The following is a 21,559-nucleotide window of genomic DNA, read 5'->3' as shown; positions in this document are numbered from 1 at the left end:
CTCGGAGGTGCCCTCCTGCTTACCCTGGATCTATATTTAGATGAACTGAAAAGAGAATACTTGCACATTTAATTTGGCCTCTAGTTGTCCCAGGAAGGACTGTTGGTTAAGTTGTTGAAGCACACAAAAAACTGAATGGAGTTTGTTTGCTTAGTCTTAAGGAATGTCCAAGAAAACTTGTGAAACAGATGTTAGCATATGCAAGGGCCCGAACCTCTATTTTAGGAAGTTGCTCAGGATGCCTGTTGTATTGCCTTACCCAATGGAGAATCAGATGCATTTCAGGCATCCTTGGGACGTGAGTTATAGCACTGATAAAATGGTGCCTTTTCCTCCAAACAGACTGACAGAGAGCAGAGTCCAATTTCAATCCTTTTCAAATAAGCACCTGTTACCACTGAGCATGTCTTTGCAGAATGTTAATAACTCACTGCAGTTTGTGTCATGAATGCTGTTGTCAGTGTTCTTGGCCAGTTTGCATCGATGATTATTAAATGGACAATTGGAGACTTTCACCCAAATTAACAAGTTTTAACTTCTTATTGTGAAGCCTGGAGGAGCAGACAGGACTATCTGGCCCCCATGTTAAATTCACAGGCAACTGTCAGCCACGCTCATGCCACCTCTCGATTTCCCGCACCACCACAGCTCCCCATCTCCATGCCTCAGGCCTCTGCATACCACAGACACCAACTGGTCTTCAGGCTGTTTCCAGGAGCATGCTTGGCACCCACATCTTGCTGATAACAGATTAATGAGGCTGGTGAATACACTTCCCGTGGTTTATTTAATGATCCCTGACAGTCCAAAGATGTGTCGATTAGGTGGATTGACCATGGTAAATGTGAGGGGTTATGGGGATAGGGCAGGGGAGAGAGCTTGAGCACGATACACTGTCAGAGAGTTGGTGCAAACTCGATGGGCCGAATGGCCTCATAGAAACCCTACAGTACAGAAAGAGGCCATTTGGCCCATCGAGTCTGCACCGACCACAATCCCACCCAGGCCCTACCCCCATATCCCTACATATTTTACCCGCTAATCCACGCATCCCAGGACACTAAGGGGCAATTTTAGCATGATCAATCAACCTAACCCGCACATCTTTGGACTGTGGGAGGAAACCGGAGCACCCGGAGGAAACCCACGCAGACACGAGGAGAATGTGCAAACTCCACACAGACAGTGACCCAAGCCGGGAATCGAACCCAGGTCCCTGGAGCTGTGAAGCAGCAGTGCTAACCATTGTGCTACCGTGCCGCCCACCGTGCCGCCTCCTTCTGCACTGCAGGGACTATGCTGTGCCCATTATGATGTGATTACATCTCGATTGGCACATGATCCAACTTCTGGACCGCTGTTTTTTCCACACAACTTGCAGATTTTAGTTGGAAACGGTGGCATACTGTCACTGGACTAGTAATCTAGAGGTCTGGGTTAAAACTCTGGGGGACCCAAGTTCAAATCCCACCATGGTAGATGGTGGAATTTAAATTCAAAATATAAAATCTGGAATTGAAAGCTAGTCTCAGTGACGGTGGCTATGAAATAATCATCAATTGCCATAAAAGCCCATCTGGTTCACCAGTGTCCTTTCGGGAAGGAAATCTGCCATCCTTCCCTGGTCTGGCCGACATGTGAGTCCAGACCCACAGCAATATCGTTGAATCTGAACTGTCCTCTGAAATTACCCAGCAAGTCATTCAGTTCAAGATCAATTAGGGATGGGCAACAAATGCTGGACTTTCCAGTGCTGCCCACATCCCATGAAAGAATAAATAGATAAGAATAAATTTTAAAAAGGATAAATAAGATTGGAAGCTACAGATATTAATGTGCAGGGGCCTGATCTTTGCAGACAGAAACAACTTGTGCATACATTGCGCCTGTTTCAGCTAAACGAATAAATTTGCTGGAATATTCCTCAGAGCGGTGCCTTGATCAGCCAGAGTCAAGCTGCCTGGTTTAAATTTCAAACTATACTTGGCAAGTAATTGTCAATTACCATCAACTGGTGCATTTTTCATAGTAATGCCTCGACCAATCAGAATCCACTTGCCAACCAATCAGCTCTTCCTGACATTGGTATTCTTGTGAGCTGTCCTGATGATTGCAAGACAAATATCTTCAATAAAAATGTCACTTTTTCAGCAAAATGAATGATTCTGTAAGAAATATACATTGGAGAAGCCATCATAACAGCCTCCAAGGTAATTCCATATGCTTGAAAGGATATGGCAGGAAACTAGTTTAGCCATCTACCAACAGGCATGGCTGAACCACTTAACACTATCAGGTTCTGCTGTCATCTGCTAAAACTGCTCACTATTTCAGGATTGTCCTGGAAAGCAAAGATAACCCTTGGTTTTTTTGCTCTACTACAAGCTGTATTCTTAAACCCTCTCCCCTGATTCTCCACCTTCATCTCCAGCAATATTTCCAATGGGCTTATCAATTCCTTTGTCACTAAGATCGAGAACATTTAATCAACTGCCTCTCCTTTCTCTTAGTGTTTCTCCTTTCCACTAACCCGCCTGTCCAAACATCTTCTAAATAACCCCTCCCCCCAACCGAGCCCTGAACTCACACCATTCTTGAGTTTCCTTTCCATCCCTTGTAAAGCCCCCTGTGAGCTCACTTTGTGCACGCGACCTTCCTTCTCTTGCTTCAATCTAACTTCCACTAACTTCGATTACTCAACTTCACTTCCTGGTGCCATGTTTACAAATACTCTAAAGAGTTCTCTTTCTTCAGGTATTGTCCCTTTCCCCTTTAAATCTGCTATAATTAACCCCTCCACAAAAATCCCTTGACCCCCAAAGTCCTTGCAAACTATCGTCCCATCTTGCATCTCGCTTTCTTCTCTGAAGTCCTTCAATGTAGTTGAATTCCTCCAATCCGGTTTCCACCCATGGCGCAGCATCGAAACAGCTCCTATCAATGTCACAAATGACATCAGTAAACTTCATTCCTAGTCCTTCCTGACTTGTCTTCAACCTTTGACATGGTTGACCACTGTCATCCAGTAGGTTGGGGCTGTTCTTTCATGGTTCCATTCTCACCTATCTAACTGTAGCCAGAATATCACTTACAATGGCTTCTTTTCTTGCTCCCACACCATGACTTTTGGTATCCCTTGTCTCAGCTGAAACTTTCACTTGCGCCTTTGTCTCCTCTGTTCTTTCTGACCTACTTTGACTCCTGACCAAGCAATGTCTTGTTTATAAAATCAACATTCTTGATTTCAAATCCCTCAATTTCCTCAGTTTCCTTATCTCTGCAATCTGATCCAGTTCCATTGATACATTCTTCTATTTGATCTCACTGTTCCAATCAAACAAGGATGACAAGAATGGGGTTCTGATTGGAAGATACTTCCTAAAACAGATAGTGTTGACTGGAAACAGTTTCAGGCACATCTTTCCTTGGCTTTTGTTGCTGTAAAAGTGAGTGCAGAAGAGATTGAATTCTGACTTTGTTCAAGGTCATTCAGTGTGCTGACTTTATCTTCCGCAAAGAGTTGGGGCTGATGCTGCCTATCCTGTGTTGGCGGTAATGATTGATAGCAGATTAAGTTATGGTCCCCTTAAAGAAACACATCCATCATATCACAACATCTGTAACCCTCCAAGGTATATGTGATCCTCTAGTTCTGGCCTTTAGTGCAATCTCTATTTCAATTGCCTTGCCCCAAGTTCTGGGATTCCCTGTCTCAAACTCTGCTCCTCTCTGCCCCACTTTGCTACTTTAAGACACTCCTTAAAAACTTACTTCATGGAACAAACATGTGGTAATCTCTAATATCTCCTTCTCTGGCTCAGTGTCATATTTTGTTTTATAATTCTCCTGTGAAGTGTGTTGGACATTTTATTATGTTAAAGATGCTATATTAATAAAAGTTGTTGGTGTTTTCCAAATGCTTTGCTGTCACCATCTTAGTATTTCTGTAAAGTAGATAATTGTAAATACATCTGATCTCTATAGCATAAATGTAAAGATTCTGGTTATTTATTGTTATTGACCATTCTGTAGAGTATAGCTATTTACCACTCTAAAAATGTGTTCAGGATTCTGTGCAATCTGTATTTTTAATTAAGGGGTAAGTGTTCATGTATCTGTCTTCCTCAACCACTGAGGAAAAGATTTTGGTTCATGAGGGGCAAGGTTGTTTGTGGATATTCTATTTTAATTGTGTTTATTTTATTCTGTTCTGTTCAATATTCTATTATGTTCTATATTCTATTCAGCTGTGTATATTGTTCTGTTCTATTCTATTCTGTTGTGTAGGAATGTCACACTAAGAAAAGGGAAGATGATGTCATTTTGATTTTAATGATGACTAATAGATATCAGAAATTTGGATAGATTCATATTGTAAACCTGGCCATAACTTAGCATTAAATCAATAATCTTCCAGTCAAGATTAATTCAACATCTTTCTGACATTCTTCAATGCCACTGTGTGTACTTACTTTTCCTTTAGCAAAGATTTGGAGGTTGGATTCATTAGGCAGATAAAATGAATGCCATCTTTTGAAGTTATTGAACGCACAGGATTCAGATCACTACATCATTATGTATGGAATGGGAGAGATGGAAATCAGGACAGTTAATATATTGACCAGATAAAGTACTCAAGGGAAGATTCTTCATTCTGAAAAGCCACAAAAGTAGAAGAATGCTATCCCTGGTTTTATCTTCATTTACTACCAGTTCTCTGTGGAGATGTTCTTGTTCCTCTCTGTCCTCCTTGAATGGCTAAGGTGTGTACCATGCTGCATATTCAGGATGTTCCTGTATTGATCTGTGCACCAAGAACATCTCTTCAATATGCCAATGGTATACTCGGTAATCACTATGGTAGCTGCATGGAATTCATTTAATTGATGGGCAGAACTGAGATGAATGTTGGCAGTCATGGCTGCTGAAGATAGTCTTGATCACTCAAAATTGAGAGACTCTTTCAAGGTGAAGAGTGTAGACGTACTGAACTGCCATAAAATAAATGTATTACGGCAGTTTATATTCACTTTTGAGATGATGCAGTTCTGGTCATAACTGAACTCAAAATAGAGGGAGTGGAATTCTTCCATTTCTAGCTCCTTCCTTTTACAGTAGATTGTACTGAGAAAATGAACACACATGACCAGTTATTTGCAATATGTGTCTCCTTGGACTTTGCTGAGGCTTGTCACTTGCAATCATGGAATCCCTACAGTGCAGAAGGAGGCCATTCGGCCCATCAAGTCTGCACCGACAACAATCCCATCCAGGCTCTGTTCCTGCAAACCCACATGTTTACCCTGCTAATCCTCTGACTCTCGGGCCAATTTAGCATGGCCAATCAACTTAACCCGCACAACTTTGGATTGTGGGAGGAAACCGGAGCACCCGGAAGAAACCCACGCAGACCCTGGGAGAATGTGCAAATTCCGCACAGTCAGTGACCCAAGGCCAGAATTGAACCCGGGTCCCTGGCGCTGTGAGGCAGCAGTGCTAACCACTGTGCCACCGTGCCACCCATGAACTGCCGTGCTGCGTGCTGATGCCCATGGCAAACCTCTTGGAATTCACACTGAGCATTAAAATAAGTTTGATATCATCAGTGGGGTGCAACATCTCTGTATAGTCATGACAGAAGTGCCCTGGCTGCTGGCTAAATTGGAATGGTGCCATGGAGACACATAGTAGCATGTTTATGAGGATGAAGAAGAGGACAACATTTTTGTAAAATCTTCAAATAAAAATGTGTCCTTTCGTCTCATTGTTAATCAAGCCATCCTCACTGGTGTAACCTTTGGAACTTTCAAATGTCTCTTGTGGACTGGTTCACAATAGTTCCTATTTGGCAAAGCTACTGCTAGATATATAGAATGTGTATGTGCTGGATTTCTCAATGTAGCCTCGGAGTGTCCCTAAAACTGTATTTTAATAGAGAGCGCAAGGGGACAACTGGAAGACTTAGCTGCTCTCACTTAGCAGTAATTTTGGTCATTATTTGCTTGTAGTAGAAACCTGGTGAAATTTGGTTCTCACCCATACCATACAACTCCAAATGGATAATGAATCCATTTTACACATTCTGAGCCTGCAAGACTTTTGTGGTCAACATTAGCCAGTAAACGAATAATTCCACTCATGCTATGCAGCTTTTCTTTGCTAAGTTTCAAGCACTAATCATTCGTAGATAGAAACATAGAAACCCTACAGTGCAGAAGGAGGCCATTCGGCCTATTGAGTCTGCACCGACCACAATCCCACCCAGGCCCTACCCCCACATATTTACCCGCTAATCCCACTAACCTACGCATCTCAGGACTCTAAGGGACAATTTTTAACCTGGCCAATCAACCTAACCTGCACATCTTTGGACTGTGGGAGGAAACCGGAGCACCCGGAGGAAACCCACGCAGACACGAGGAGAATGTGCAAACTCCACACAGACAGTGACCCGAGCCGGGAATCGAACTCGGGACCCTGGAGCTGTGAAGCAGCAGTGCTAACCACTGTGCTACCGTGCCGCCCCGATTTGACACACTTTCGAAATCATGGAAAACTTTACCATTCACTCGATAATCACATCTTATAATACAAAACAAGTAAACTTTTCAAACTATTCTCCTTTGGAATAAAAAAAACCTCAAGGATATGTGGATACAACATCAGCATTATTTCCAATTCCATCAAGGAATGAGTTTCAAGTAGTGTATTCTGTTATAATAAGGCAGAGCAGCGTGGTGGCACAGTGGTTAGCACTGCTGCCTCACAGCACCAGGAACCTGGGCTCGATGCCTGGCTTGGGTCACTGTCTGTACGGAGTTTACACATTCTCCTCCTATGTCTGCGTGGGTTTCCTCCGGGTGCTCCGGTTTTCTCACAGTCCAAAAGATGTGCTGGTTAGGTGCATTGGTCATGCTAAAATTCTCCCTCAGTGTACCCGAACAGGCACTGGAGTGTAGCAACTAGGGAATTTTCATAGCAATTTCATTACAATGTTAATGTAAGTCTACTTGTGACACTAATAACATTTTTAAAAAGAGAAAACCAGTGTAGCCCAGTTAGCTACTGGTACAAAAATAGAAGTGGGGGTAAAAGAACGATATCTGCATAAATCCAGCTTAGAAAGTTTCGTAAGGGAAGATTGGAATCAGTGCTGCCTGGCTGCTGCAGGTTTAACACGTTCCAATTATTCCATTGTTCAGCAATCTACCTGCATATCAGAGACCATTCAACACATCATAACGAGTTCTGAAAGTCTGGATGCTGGCCCAAAAACATGAAGGAAAGAGAATGAGCATGGGCAGCCCTGTGGAATGACCAGCCTTTTCAAACTGGCCCTTGTGTTTTTAGTTTCATCACTGACTTTTGCTCACAAGACAGGATTTTCATATTTTAGTACAAGTTTAAAGCCTTAAGGGTCAATTATCATCTCTGCCCTACGATGCCAAATCAGAAAGTTAACATGATGTAGTAATTATGTGATTCTTCTATTGCATTGGCTCTATTTTTACTCTCATTTCTGCATCTGCCAATTTATCTAACGTGAAATTATCTGTTAATTTGTTCCTCTTGTTAGATATATGATGGAAAAGACAGTTATGCCCATCTTCTGGGGGCTTTCTCTGGGACTGGGATGACAGGGATAACTTTGAGCAGTACCTCCAATCACCTGTGGTTGGAGTTCAATACGGATTCCAAAGCAACTGATGAAGGTTTCCAGCTCGTTTACACTGGTGAGTGCTTTAACCATATTTGTGTTGTATGATCAAGGGAGCTCATTATACTGTTTTATTTGTATAAGAACCAGATTTTAGGCAATACAAATTCTATGGCCAGTTGAAATTTACTACTGTGATAGTGATTCATTAATTCCAAAGTCATGTGAATAAGTTATTACAGGCGCAATTCTAATAGATCTGCTGTTACATTGTACAATTTTTTTCATTAATTTTCAATGAGTAAAGTTCATTTGAGCATACCTTGACCCTTTGTTTAGCTTCGGTCAAAACCTAAAAGGCTCTGTGATTCAAGACATCCTTTTAGCATGTTGAAACTACTTGAAAATGAAAGATTCCTTAAATGGGGTGCTATCTTCTTCAAAGGCTCTTTGAAAAATCTTGTTTAGTTTGTGGGTGAGATGATCCAAATGAGCTATGCATCTCTTCCATTATGGTAGTCATGATGTGGCGATGCCAGCATTGGACTGGGGTGGGCACAGTAAGAAGTCTTACAACATGAGATTGAAGTCCAACAGGTTTATTTGGAATCACAAGGATCAGTGCTTCGAAAGTTCATGATTCCAAATAAACCTGTTGGACTTTAACCTGGTGTTGCGAGAATTCTCAATGTGGTAGTCATGGCTGCCTCCTGCAGACAAATTCAACAACAGATGTGGGCAGCGAAGAACAAGGAAAAGTTTTTTTTTCAAAGGAAAACCCTTGTTTACCTGGTGTACATTTTCGAAAATTCCATGCAGTCTACTCAAAATCTTAATGTGACATCCATGGACAATATAATGAACAAATCAAATAGGAATAGGTTTCAGTGCAATTTATATCACTAAAGAAATAAATGTTTTCTAAATATTATCTCATGAGTTTGATTTATCTTCAACATAATCTGAGTTAATGGAAGAAAATGATTGTTGAACTGGGCTCCGCAAATAGCCATTACGTCGTGGATCTAATGCTGAATTAAATGCAAAATTATTCTGATGCATTTTAGTCCTTAGGCAATCAGATGGTCAATTTTGTTAACTGTAGATTTAATAGAATTTATAAATCTGGTTAATTTTGCAAATGTTGCAGGCCCATGAAGGAAGGCCTTTTTGAAGGCCTTCTAGCCAATGATATAGAATCATAGAATCCCTACAGTACAGAAGGAGGCCATTTGGCCAATCGAGCCTGCACCGACAACAATCCCACCCTATCCTCATAACTACACGTATTTTACCTTGCTAGTCCCCCTGACAAGGGATAATTTGGCGTGGCAAATTAACCTAACCCGCACATCTTTGGAGTGTGGGAGGAAACCGGAGCACCTGGAGGAAACCCACGCAGACACAGGGAGAATGTGTAAACTTCACACATACAGTCACCCGAGGCTGGAATTGAATCCTGGTTCCTGGTGCCGTGAGGCAGCAGTGCTAACCATTGTGCCCCGTGTCAATTTTAACCATGCTATTTTCAGTTATTCACTCAGAATTTAAGTTCTCTTGTGGATTTTTTTGAAAGGTCAGAAAGAGAACTTTCAAAGTACGACATCTTCCGCTGCAATATTTCTCCATGAAGCCTGTAGTAACATTATTTGTAATGTAATATTCAAACCTTGCCTTTCAAGTTGAAGGATTCTCAGATTTAAGGCACCTTAAAACCTTTACCTCAGAAAGATCCATTTATTCATGTATCAGACAGAGAAGTAACTTCAATTTTATTTCAACTGAGATGACATTGACGAAAACACATCATAATGTTGAGGATTCTAGCCAGGAAATTGGCGATGAAAGGGGTAGATTTACATTGCACTATTAGCCATAAAAGAAAAATGACTATAGTTTTAATGTTTTATGACTTAACATTAAAAGTTGTCATGCCAAACTGATATTGGTTGTAGTCCCAATGCTGCCAACAACTCTCACTCGTCACTTTGCCCACGATAGAAAGAACTTAGATTTTATAGCACATTTCACATGCAAAGCTCATCACAGCCAATTAATTATTTATGAAATAACGACCATTTATGCTGGTGGGATTTTTTGGTCCCAAGTGAACGGAGATTTGGCTCGGTGCCAAATTCTCTGTCCTTGCTGCAGCAGCAGTAGGGCATGAGCGGCCGGTAAGGTCGAGGTCATTGTTATTTACTACATTGACAAAAGGGCAAGCTAATTTGTGTCTGTTAAGGTGCCATAAGCAACACACAAGATAAATGACCAGTTATATGTTTTTTGATCATGTTGCTTAGAGAAAAAGCTGCCGAGAAACTCCATGAAGCCCACTGCTGCTCTTCAAAAGACACAACAAAAACCTTCATATTCACTGATGATTTGTGTAGGAAATAGGAGCAGCTGTGGACCATACAGTCCCTTGAGCATGCTCTGCTAACTAATACAATTATAACTCATCCCCACCTCATTTCTATATACTTGCCCGCTGCCTGGCTGGGATTTTGAAACTGTTATGGGGCCTAAATCAGAAGTGGATAGGTGTGCTATTTCACACTGCCGGCCCTCTTGAGATGGTTCGCCACAACAATCGTGATCCGGAGCCACTTTCATTGAGAGTGACTCAAGGTTGGATCAGCTGCCCACTGCTTCCTGGAGGACATCCAACTCAAGCCAATCACGATGATCTATGGGAAGCATTAACGGGGGAGAATTTTCCCATCCTGCCCACCACAAGAATTGTAGCAGGCGGGGCTAAACCATGCAAAGGTCCGTTAATCTTGGGCAAGATTTTCTGGTTTTGGAGCGGGCTCGGTTTTTATGTTGACTGGAATTTTCAATCGGGAATGCAGGATGTCTGTGTCAGCCTGAACCGTGTCCAGGCTAATGTAGTTGACTCAGAGCAGGATGTAAGGAGTTAACACATTGAATCACATGACGGACCTCTTCGCGCCCCGCCTCCCCCCTCCCCCCCCCCCCCAACACAATAGCTGCCAAGACACTGTTGTGGCCGCATTCCGTCCCATGGAGGGTTTCTCCTTTGTTATCAAAGCTTGACACCTGTCATCACTTTAACTTAAACACTGACTTCTTTTTGTTCAAACAATGTCTCCATGTCGAGGCAACCTCTCTTTCACCATCATGAATTGGCAGCTCCCATCTTGGCCATTGGGACTGCCAATCACTGAGTGCTGGAGAACCACCCATTGATCTTTCAACCTCAAAACCCTACCTGCTGTTCTTGATTGGACAGTGAGGCTGTTTGCTGCTTTTAGTTGGTTCTTTAAAAATCTTGTTGGGTGTGTCTGGAACATGTTATGTGGAGTCAGCACCTAGACCTGAACTATCGATCAGGTTTCTGGCCCAAAATTGAATATCCCAATTCCCGTATCCTGTGATTCCCTGCAAGATCAATAATCTATTCATCTCCACTTTGAATATGCTCAACAATGGAGTATCTTCAGTACTTTAGAATAGACATTTTCAAAGATTCACAAGCCCTTGAGTGAAGAAGTTTCTCTTCATTCCAGCTCTAAATGATCATCTCCTTAACCTGAAAATGTGCTCTTGTGTTCTAGATATCCTAGCCAGGGGGAATCAACTTCTGTGTGTACCCTGTTAAACACCTTCATAATGTTGACTGAAAGAATGAGAGGTGAACTCACTGAAACAAGCTCCAGGGAGTATAGGTCCAATTTACACAATCTCCCATTATAGGGCATTGTTCTCATTCCATGGGGAACTAATCTAGTGAACCTTCACAGTAGCACCTGCAAGGCAAATATTTTCTTCCTTAGATATGGAAACCAAAACTGCACACAGTACTTGCTGACAGTGCATCCTCTTCAGAGCATACATTTCCACTCAGCTTTGTTTTATCGACAAACTTTGATACATTGCTCTCAGTCTCATTGTTTAAGTCATTAATATACATGCTAAATTGTTGAATTTAACATGTATATAGGGGCGGCACGGTAGCACAGTGGTTAGCACTGCTGCTTCACAGCTCCAGGGTCCCGGGTTCGATTCCCGGCTCGGTTCACTGTCTGTGTGGAGTTTGCACATTCTCCTCGTGTCTGCGTAGTTTCCTCCGGGTGCTCCGGTTTCCTCCCACAGTCCAAAGATGTGTGGGTTAGGTTGATTGGCCAGGTTAAAAATTGCCCCTTAGAATCCTGAGTTGCGTAGGTTAGAGGGATTAGCGGGTGAATATGTGGGGGTAGGGCCTGGGTAGGATTGTGGTCGGTGCAGACTCGATGGGCCGAATGGTCTCCTTCTGCACTGTAGGGTTTCTATGATTTCTATGAAATACTAGCACTGACCCTTGTGGCATATTTGTTCACATATTTGTTCATTTCTTCATTCCCCAAGATAATTTTTTCTGCCTCCATTTCTAAGGGAACAATATTTACTGTAATTACTTGCTGAAAATTTTAAGTGGCTTCTTTAAATGTTTCCTGCTTGTTTATGTACCACCATATATTTTAATCTCTTTACCTAAATAACATTAGCAAACTCTTCCCCTCATACCAATGTAATTGACTATGTTTACTTCACATATCTTATTTTGGAGTCAAGTAAGACACTCTCAAACTTAGCGTGGAATTCAGTTGTGTTATGATCACTTTTTCCCAGAGGATATTTTACTTTGAGATTACTAAGTAAACCTATCTTCACTACATATTACTAGACATAAAATAGCTTTATCCCTTCTCCACAATGTATTGCTCTGTAAAGCAGTTGTAGAAGTACTGTATAAAATCGTCTATAGGTGACCTTTAGCATCTTGCCTTGTCCAGTCTATTGTTGCAATAGATATACAAAGAACAAAGAAAATTACGGCACAGAAAGAGGCCCTTTGGCCCTCCAAGCCTGCACCGACCATGCTGCCCATCTAAACTAAAACCTCCTACCCTTCCGGAGACCATATCCCTTTATTCCCATCCTATTCATGTATTTGTCAAGACGCCCCTTAAAAGTCACTATCGTATCCGCTTCCACTACTTCCCCCAGCAGCGAGTTCCAGGTTGGCTGAAGAGATCCAGGAGGCCAGCGATCAGGGGGATGTTGGAGGGGCAGCGATGGAGGTTTCCAGGGCTGCCCAGTGATCGGGAGGCCGGCAATGCAGGACCACTGCACATGCACCAGTCTTGGCGTTGACAGATCGGCACTTGTGCATTGGCCTGCCCGACACCATGCTGCCGGCCTCTCCAGCGGAAATAAGCCCTGCCCCCTGATTTTCAGAGGGAATCCCACTAGGGCACTCTGTGTGTCGGAGATTCATTCCGAAAATTGCACTGAAAAAATCATGCAAATTGGGGACGTAGAATTTTTTTGGGAGAAGCCCGACCATTGTCTTTTCTGGGAACAGGGGCAATCCTTGCATTAACCCTTTAAGGGACAATGCCTTTTAAAATAAACACAAATTCTTCCAGCATGTTCTTGGTCCATTTTCCTTGATTAAAGTGTTTTCTGACCCTATATGAGATTCAAATCCTCCATGATTATTGCATTGCCTTTGTTAAAAGGTTTGATAATTTCTTGTTTAATGTTCTGTTCATTGGTATATAACTGTGTTTAGTGGCCTATAAACTAGTCCCACCAGTATTTTGTAAACCTTGAACCTGTTATTTTTAATTTCCATCTGTACCGATTCTACTTTCTGATCTTCTGGGTGAAGTTGTTTTCTTGCTGTTGTTGAGGGCATTGTTGTCCTTTAGTATCAGGCCCGATCCTCTTCCCATTCATGTTAAAACACATTAAGTAACTGGGATTATTTATTTCCACAGCAAATTGCTCAAGGAAGCAGGTACTTAAAGAACCCCTACAGTGCAGAAGAGGCCATTTGGCCCATCAAGTCTGTACCAACTCTCTGACAGAGTATCTTACCCAGGCCCTCTGCTCCACTCTATCCCTGTAACTCCACTCATTTACCATGGCTAATCCATCTAACCAATACATCTAAGGAGCAATTCAGCATAGATAATCCATCTAGCCTGTTTTAATTGAAATAGTTATCTCTTTTGCCAGTACTGGTGCCAGGGTCCTATGGATCAAAACCATTTTTTCTCAAGCAGATTTTAAGCATGTGTTTAAATCTCTACCCTCTTTGACTCTATGCCAACTTTCACCTTTATCAGCACTTGTTACTCTTGAAGTTCTGCACAATAATTTTGAACTCAATTCCACAAACTCTCTGCACAGAATCTCATTCCTAGTAATAGCTATGAGTATTGCTGAAAAAAGACACATGCTTTTAGTCTTGCACTGACAGGACAGATTTGCCAGAAGACCAAATCTCCAAATGAACATAATTTATACTGTATGAAAAGAGGGTGCTGATTGGTTGGAAAGTGGACTCTGATTGGTAGAGGCATCACCATGGAGAATGGAATCACACTGGCATCAAACAGCATGCCCCTTCAGCTGTTCACAACAAGCCAAATTCCTGACTATATTCAACTAGCCGTGCTTGCAAATTTCAGGACATAGGGCGGGGTTTTCCAGCCGTGCTCGCCCCAAAACCAGAAAATCCCACCCGAGGTCAACAAACCTTTGCATGGTCCGTCTCCCACCCGCTACGATTCCCATGGCGGACAGGACGGGAAAATTCTCCCCACAATGTCCAATATCACATATGAGTCTATGATTGGCCAGCACTTAGTAGACAATCTTGATTTTGCGAAGAATTACACTAACAAACGAATAAAGATCATCAGTCAGACCCACAGTGTGGCTCTCATTTGTGTGCTAGAAACTGCATACATTCACACACAAGGCCCCTATCCTTGGCGAATAGAAAGAACATATCCAGGCTTTGACGGTGCTGAACACCCTTAATATTTAACTGGGTGTCAGCCACAATTTTGTGCTCAGGTTCTGGAGTGAGAGTTAAACCCCCAAACTTCTGACTTAGTAGCACTCAATGAGTCACAGCTGGCAACAAGAATTGACAAGAAAGCTTCCGAAAGTATTCCCACATGTACACACTGATCTTGGCTGCTTCAGAGCTGCAAATTCTCTCTCCACAAAGGGGAAAAGTTTGACCCATACAGATTGCTTTGTAATGACTTGTGCTGGAAGTTGACTGTGTTATCGCATGAGGTCAGGATCATATTCTTGTTAAAAACTTGAGTACATCTGCTCATTTTTAGTTCAAAATTTGATGAATTCATTGAGTTTCATAAAAAGGGGGATAACCAAATGAATTGAAAGAACAAAGAGTATCTGAGACTTGAGCAATTTTATATTATACAGGAGCACGTCTTGACTCACAAATAATCTGACACTGCAGTATTTATAAATTCTGCTTTACCATGTGAAAAATTATTCTGATATAATTTCTTGGTCAAGTGGATAAATCTCTTTTGTTTCTTGAGTGGCTCATCTTTGAATTTTGATGTTACATGCGCTGACATTTCCATTCATGCTGTCAAGATGAGATGTTCTCGGTTCAGTGAGTTCGGTTTGTTCTGTGCCCCCTGTCACAGGTTTTGAGCTCTCTCACTGTGAAGATCCCGGAGTGCCTCAGTTTGGATACAAAATCAGTGACCAGGGCCACTTTGCTGGCAGCACCATTTCTTATGGCTGTAATCCAGGTTACACTCTACACGGAAGCAGCATGCTGAAATGTATGACTGGGGAAAGAAGAGCCTGGGATTACACCCTTCCATCATGTATTGGTAAGAAACTTCATTTGGTTATTCTAATGGTTACTATTTTGGAAAAGTCCGATGAATGTATATGAAGGACAGAAAACTTGCTGAAACCTGTAGCTTTATGATGAACTGGTGTGACAACACCAACTGTTTAGCTTATGATGAATCAAGGAGACACATGAACCAAAAACTAGAATGCATGTTTACATGTTAATGCTCAAATCTCCTACATGCAAACAAATAACTAAAAAATATATTAAAAATTGATCATCACATTTTTTATAGGAATCAAATTGTGTACTTAATGTTGCCAAATGTACTTACAGTTAACTATTTGTTTGACATCAAAATTACAGCCATGTAAGAATCCTGCACAGCCTGATCAGTCATATGGATCATCTTTGATTTGATTTATTATTGTCACATGTATTAACATACAGTGAAAAGTATTGTTTCTTGCACGTTATACAGGCAAAACATACCGTTCATAGAGAAGGAATCATTCTCTATTTCTATAAATCATCATTTGTATTACTGCACTTTATATATTTTGGTAATGGAAAATTAAACCGTTCATCATTCACATTTAGATTCAGGGAATGGACCAGGGAATTAATAATTCTAGTATAAGGACTTGGCACATGGAAGGTTAATGTAATACTGAGTACAATAACACCCATGCAGGAACATGACCTGCACCTAAGAGTCAGTGTAGTGATGGGCTGAGCCGTGTGTAGAAGCAAGTATTTGGAGGCAGCTCCTAACTTGGACCCTTTCCTGTGTATATATTTCCAGTGGCTAGTCAATATTTATTGTGGAACTACCTAAAATTACAAATACTTTAATATGACCTACTGAGCTATGCCCAACATCTTACAATAATAATGGTGTTCTGACTCTGACAGTTAAGTGCCCAGTCAAATTGCTCATTAAAAATTAGCTTAATCAGTCTCACCATTGTTGCTGATTTCTCTTGGTATGAAGTTCCAACCATTATTCAGCACCAGCTGCAGAGGACATTTCTATAGAAAATCTCTACAGATAAAAGGAGTGGAGGAAAAGGGAACTTGACACTGAAAGAACAGTGTGCTGGTAAGATTAGTATTTTTAGAATAATGTAGAAGGGGGTCAAAAATTCATCTCTTTATGTGACAAGCAAAGGTTGAATGTCAGTAAGCAGTAGAAGAAAGGAATGCTCAGTTTTGCAGCACTTAGTGTGCACGGCACTCTGAGGGATTTTAAAATGGAAGCTATTCAACCACCATTTTTAAAATGGGAGTGTGTAGCCGGGACATATTACCTGGATAAACTGAGGCAGCGTATCAGAGTTCTGATATTTAACCAAACACGTGAAATCTGAAGAAGAGTCATATGGATTTGAATTAACTCTGGGCGGAATTCTCCCATTTTGAGACTAAGTACCATGGCGGGGGTGGGAATGTGGAGTGTTTCCCGTTGTGATGGCTGGTGGAAAAACACACCAAATCGTCTGGCCTTGACCTAATTAATTATGCACGTGGGTGTTTTACACCATATTATGTGGCAGGGCAAGCATGGATGGTGTACTGTCTGCTGTCGTATCTGGGCGCCATATTGAAAAGGCATCAAACATCACTGATCCACCATTGAAGAAAGAAGATGGACCTTCTAAAAGTGATGAAAAATCTCCAGGAACGTTCTGAGGCTGGAGGATGGACCTCCTGCAGGACATCTAGACTGGAAGGTCTGCCTGCAGATGGACCCCTGATCCATTGCTGTGGTGTTCCAGGGTTTGGGTTAAGGGCAGCCCCAGGCATTATTCAGATGCATTCTGACCTCTGCATGCCATGTTATTCCAAATGTATTTCAGGCCAGCGTGTTTTCCTGCCAGCACCGTGGAGAATCCGGTATGGCGGAATTGTACCTTCATCTACATCCCATTAATGGGATGCAGATGAGGTTCACACTGGCCTCTGGTGGGTTTTCTAACCCTGCCACGGAGGGCACCTAGTGGAAGATCCCACTGTAACTTCACACTGGTGTGAAATGGATTCTTAGGTCTCCCACCATATTCTCCTGTCGTGCTTGCCATTGAACACATCGGCAGGGGCTTGGGGGAATTCTTCCCCCGGGGTGATTCTCTGCTCTCACTAGCTGCAGGTGAGTTCAGCGCTAGCCCATTGAATCGGGTGTGAGGGCAAAAATGGGAACAGGTTCCTGACCAGAGTGGGCAGCAACCTCATGAATACAATTAAAATCAAATTAACATGTTATTACTGGGTTTGCAGCTGGGTTCTCTGGCATCCTGGTATGCTGTCATGCCCCCCCTACCCCTGGCAAAAAGTCCAGTGGGTGCCAAACAGTGCAGGTCATGATAAGGGTACACCTGGTGCCTTGGACTTCCGGGAGGGTGGGTGCAAGGAGGTAAATTCTGTGCCAGTATGCTACTCTGCCACTGCCCGCCCTCAGAGGAATGGTCCCCCAATGAACCTGGGGGTTGGGTGGTGCCAGGTTGGGGCAAGGGGTTGATCTCGAACTCCCCCCCTCCCGGCACCACGGGATGTGGGTCTCATGGCTTGACTACCCCTTCTGGCCATGGGAAAAGTAGAGGTCACTCTTCTCATGGTAATCTTGGGCAGCTTTCTGTTAAAAATCTTCATTCTTATATGCATACTGTGAAACCTTTGAAGTGGCTGCTTTATATACTATCCAAATCCCTGGACACCTGGAAACGATCAAGATCACTGCAGCATTCCATTCTATAGAAGGGATTCCCTTGCTCTCTCTCAGAAGCCCTAAGTGTGTTTTTTTTAAGTTTTAATGTAAAGTTTGTTTATTAGTTACAAGTAAGGCTTATATTAACACTGCAATGAATTTACTGTGACATTCCCCTAGTCACCACAGTCCGGGCATGTTCGGGTCAATGCACTTAACCAGCACATCTTTCAGACCGTGGGAGGAAACTGGAGGAAATCCACGCAGACATGGGAAAAATGTACAAACTCCACACAGACAGTGACCCAAGCCGGGAATCAAACCCGGGTCCCTGGTGCTTTGAAGCAGCAGTGCTAACCACTGTGCTACCATGTCATCCCTTTTGAAGTCCTCTGACTGATAGGAGATGTCAGATTCTGTAGGGGGATTTCCTTTTGTAGCCATGATGAGCCATGAGTGCAGCCAGACCACTTTGAGCTGCCCTGATTGACAGCTCCAGAGCTGATCAAACAGTTCCATGTTGGTACAATCCAGTAAGACTTGAGAGCTTCCTCTTTTCACCACAGCTGTTCACTTAGCCCCATTCTTTTAACACTTTATGTTTCTCGTCGCTGAGCCTTCCTGGAAAGCTAAAATGCTTTGAAAAATTTTGTTTCCATTACATTTCACACTCCAGTACCTTAAATAGCCTCTTGATTGACAAGCCTGGCAATTGCACAGCAGGCATGAGCTTTTACGTCCTGTTTTCTAGCTGCAGTGTTTATAAACATACGATCTCATAACTGCAATGTTTATAAACAGGTTGTTCTTTGATCTCAAGATGCTGGTTGATTTTTTTTGTCCATGGTGAGTCTTCAATAGCCTGGAATAGCGTGCCTGGACTGGAAGTAGCTTGCCATAGAAGAGACTCTCTCAGCACCCCCGGCACCCTGGCAATGCCACGCTGTGTCCCTGCCAGGGTATCACTACCAGGGTGCCAAGGGACAGTGCAATGTTGGGGCTGAAGGAGGGGCCTGATGGGACAGGCCCTTTTCAGAGCACCTCACTTGTTGGGGTGGGGGTCAGGCCTCCAGCTGGGGGATGGTGGGGGGGGCTGTTCGGGTCACCCTCATGTCCATTTGTGTGTGGGGTGGGGGGTTGGGCAGAGGTATCCCAAACATTTAGTGATGGGGGGGGGCGGTGGTGAGGAGGTTGTCCCTCTATTGAAAAGTGGATGGATTGTTCCCCTTTTCCATAGTGGGGTTGCTATTTCCATGAGGGCGGCAGGGGAACCTAGCTCCGCACTCTGTGATCAGGGCGTCCTTTAGAAATGTTGCCCCGATCTCTGTGTAGCCGGGCTGGCCGGCTTGTTTTGCACCTTTACATTGTAAAGTTGGCTCAAATCCACCTGACAGGTGCTGCCAGCACCACTGGGAAACACTCTGGTTTCCCCACTGGTGGCAGCAATTAGTTTTTATTTAGAAGAATTGCAGCCTCTGTTTCTCCCTCCACATATGCTGCCAGATCTGCTGAAGTTTTTCCAGCATTTTCTGTCTTCAAATCAAATTTCACGCTGGGAAACTAGGACAGAGAATGAAAAATCAGTGTATCGCTGCAGAGTGATGTTTATTAAACTGAAGTCTGAAATAAAAAGTTGAAGGACATTATATTTAATGACAGTTGCCTGTTTAATGTTGTGGTGCTGTCAGTGAAACCAACCATGCTTATACTCTTCCATTAAAGTATTAGAGATTGCAAGTGCCAGGTAGAAGTCATAAATATTGAAGTATGATGCTTTATTTTTAATAAATTGTATGATACTGTAATCAAATGTGTACTCTGTGAGCTGTGATTACACTCATTATTTGTTTGTGCATTCAAGTGCGCAGCTTGAACAGCAGATCAGGCACCTATCAAGATATTTTCTATTGCAAAAAGATGGTTTATCTCTAATGCAAAGTAACGCAGTGCATTTATGGCTGCAGCACATTCTTCTGGCCCATACAGAATGTCAGGCTTCAACCCACATGGTTAGTTTTTGAATGCAAACTTAAGTGGTTGAAAAGTTTCTGTCCAAATTTGAGAAATTAGCCATGCATTGGGTGGAAATAGGGTGGGAAGATACAACCTTCGATACCTCTTATTGGTCAATTATGGTTCAGTCGTATCAGAAAGCTACAAAAAGGCTTCCATCTTGGTCAGATGAGAATGAATTACTTGGGGAAGAATAAGTCTGAGACATGGAATCATAGAATCCCTACAGTGCACAAGGAGGCCATTTGGCCCATCGAGCCTGCACCGACAACAATCCCAGTCAGCCCCTATCCCCGTAATCACCACATATATACCCTGCTGTTCATCCTGACACTAAGGGGCCATTTAGTACAGCCATTCAATCTAACTTGCACCTCTTTAGATTGTGGGAGGAAACCAGAGCACCCAGAGGAAACCCAAACAGACACGGGGAGAACATGCAAACTCCGCACAGACAGTGACCCAAGGCTGGAATCAAGCCTGGGTCTCTGGTACTGTGAGGCAGCAGTGCTAACCACTGTGCCACCATGCCATCCTTAAAGGAAAATTAAGAGAGGAGGAAATTAATTAACAAAATATGTAAAATATGTTGTGCCGCAGCAAGGATGAGTGGAGCCATTAATTAAATGTCTGCAAGTTAAGAATATTAAAAATGTTGATAAGCAGAGCTGTTATATGACTGCAAATGCTGAAAAAAACCCGATGTTGATTTAATATACCAGCATTGTGCTATTCAGTAATTCAGCAAGATATTTTGGATAGTCTGCAGTTATTCTTTTGCATGGTTTATGCTTTTTGCATATTTTCAATACCGAAGGTCAAACAATCTTTTATTTTTCCCTTGGACATTATCTCATTCTGTTTAACAATGTACGTAGTCATATGACTGGATTCATCGCTGTTGGCAACGGAAAAATCACTTGCTCAAAATAATTGAACCAAACGTACTTTACGGCCACGAAGACAAATTATTTTGAAATCGGCATTCAATTTTTAGAATATTTCATAATGATTTGTGTTTGATCAGTGAGGAACACAAAAGATGCATTGAAAAGAAAATGGTTTGTTGGCTCATAAGGAATATATGTTCCAGGTGGATGATCAGCTATTATAATAACAAGTTGCTTGCTTGCTTCGAACGAATAGAGTTCTAATAAAGATTTAAACAAAAATGGTAACTTGTCAGTCCCAGAGTATTTGGGATTAAATTTGTTAGCCGTATTTACCACATCAGTAAAGAATAAAATAAAATGGAAATGCTCAACCAGCCTGGCAGCATCTGGGAAGAGGGAAATAGAGGCCGGGCAGGATTTCTGACCATTCCAATTGGCAGGATCTTCCAGTCCCATTGATGGCGACCCTCACGCCGCACTCCCGCTGGTGGCCAATGGCGGGCCACCTCGGCCGCCACAAAACACGCCACAGGGGAGCTGGAAGATCCCACAGGGGAGCTGGAAGATCCCACCCGCAATGTTTCAGCTTGTGACCTTTCACTCGAACCCCTGGCAAATCTGTTGACTATTTCCAGCATGCTCTG

The 21,559-nt window shown here is 42.6% G+C and overlaps 1 protein-coding gene across 1 annotated transcript in view; it reads left to right on the top strand.

Moving 5' to 3' along the window:
• csmd3b (CUB and Sushi multiple domains 3b) overlaps positions 1-21,559 on the top strand; it is a 1,683,329-nt gene that overhangs the window by 1,322,548 nt on the left and 339,222 nt on the right. The window contains exons 23-24 of the mRNA XM_078215503.1: positions 7,577-7,733; positions 15,148-15,339. Coding sequence (XP_078071629.1) covers positions 7,577-7,733; positions 15,148-15,339 — 349 coding nt within the window. The remainder of the gene's footprint in view (positions 1-7,576; positions 7,734-15,147; positions 15,340-21,559) is intronic.

The sequence above is a fragment of the Mustelus asterias genome, chromosome 7 (genome assembly GCF_964213995.1).
Source record: "Mustelus asterias chromosome 7, sMusAst1.hap1.1, whole genome shotgun sequence".
NCBI lineage: Eukaryota > Metazoa > Chordata > Chondrichthyes > Carcharhiniformes > Triakidae > Mustelus > Mustelus asterias.
The sequence above is the reverse complement of the archived record's forward strand: the minus strand, read 5'-3'. Positions and strand labels throughout refer to the sequence as shown.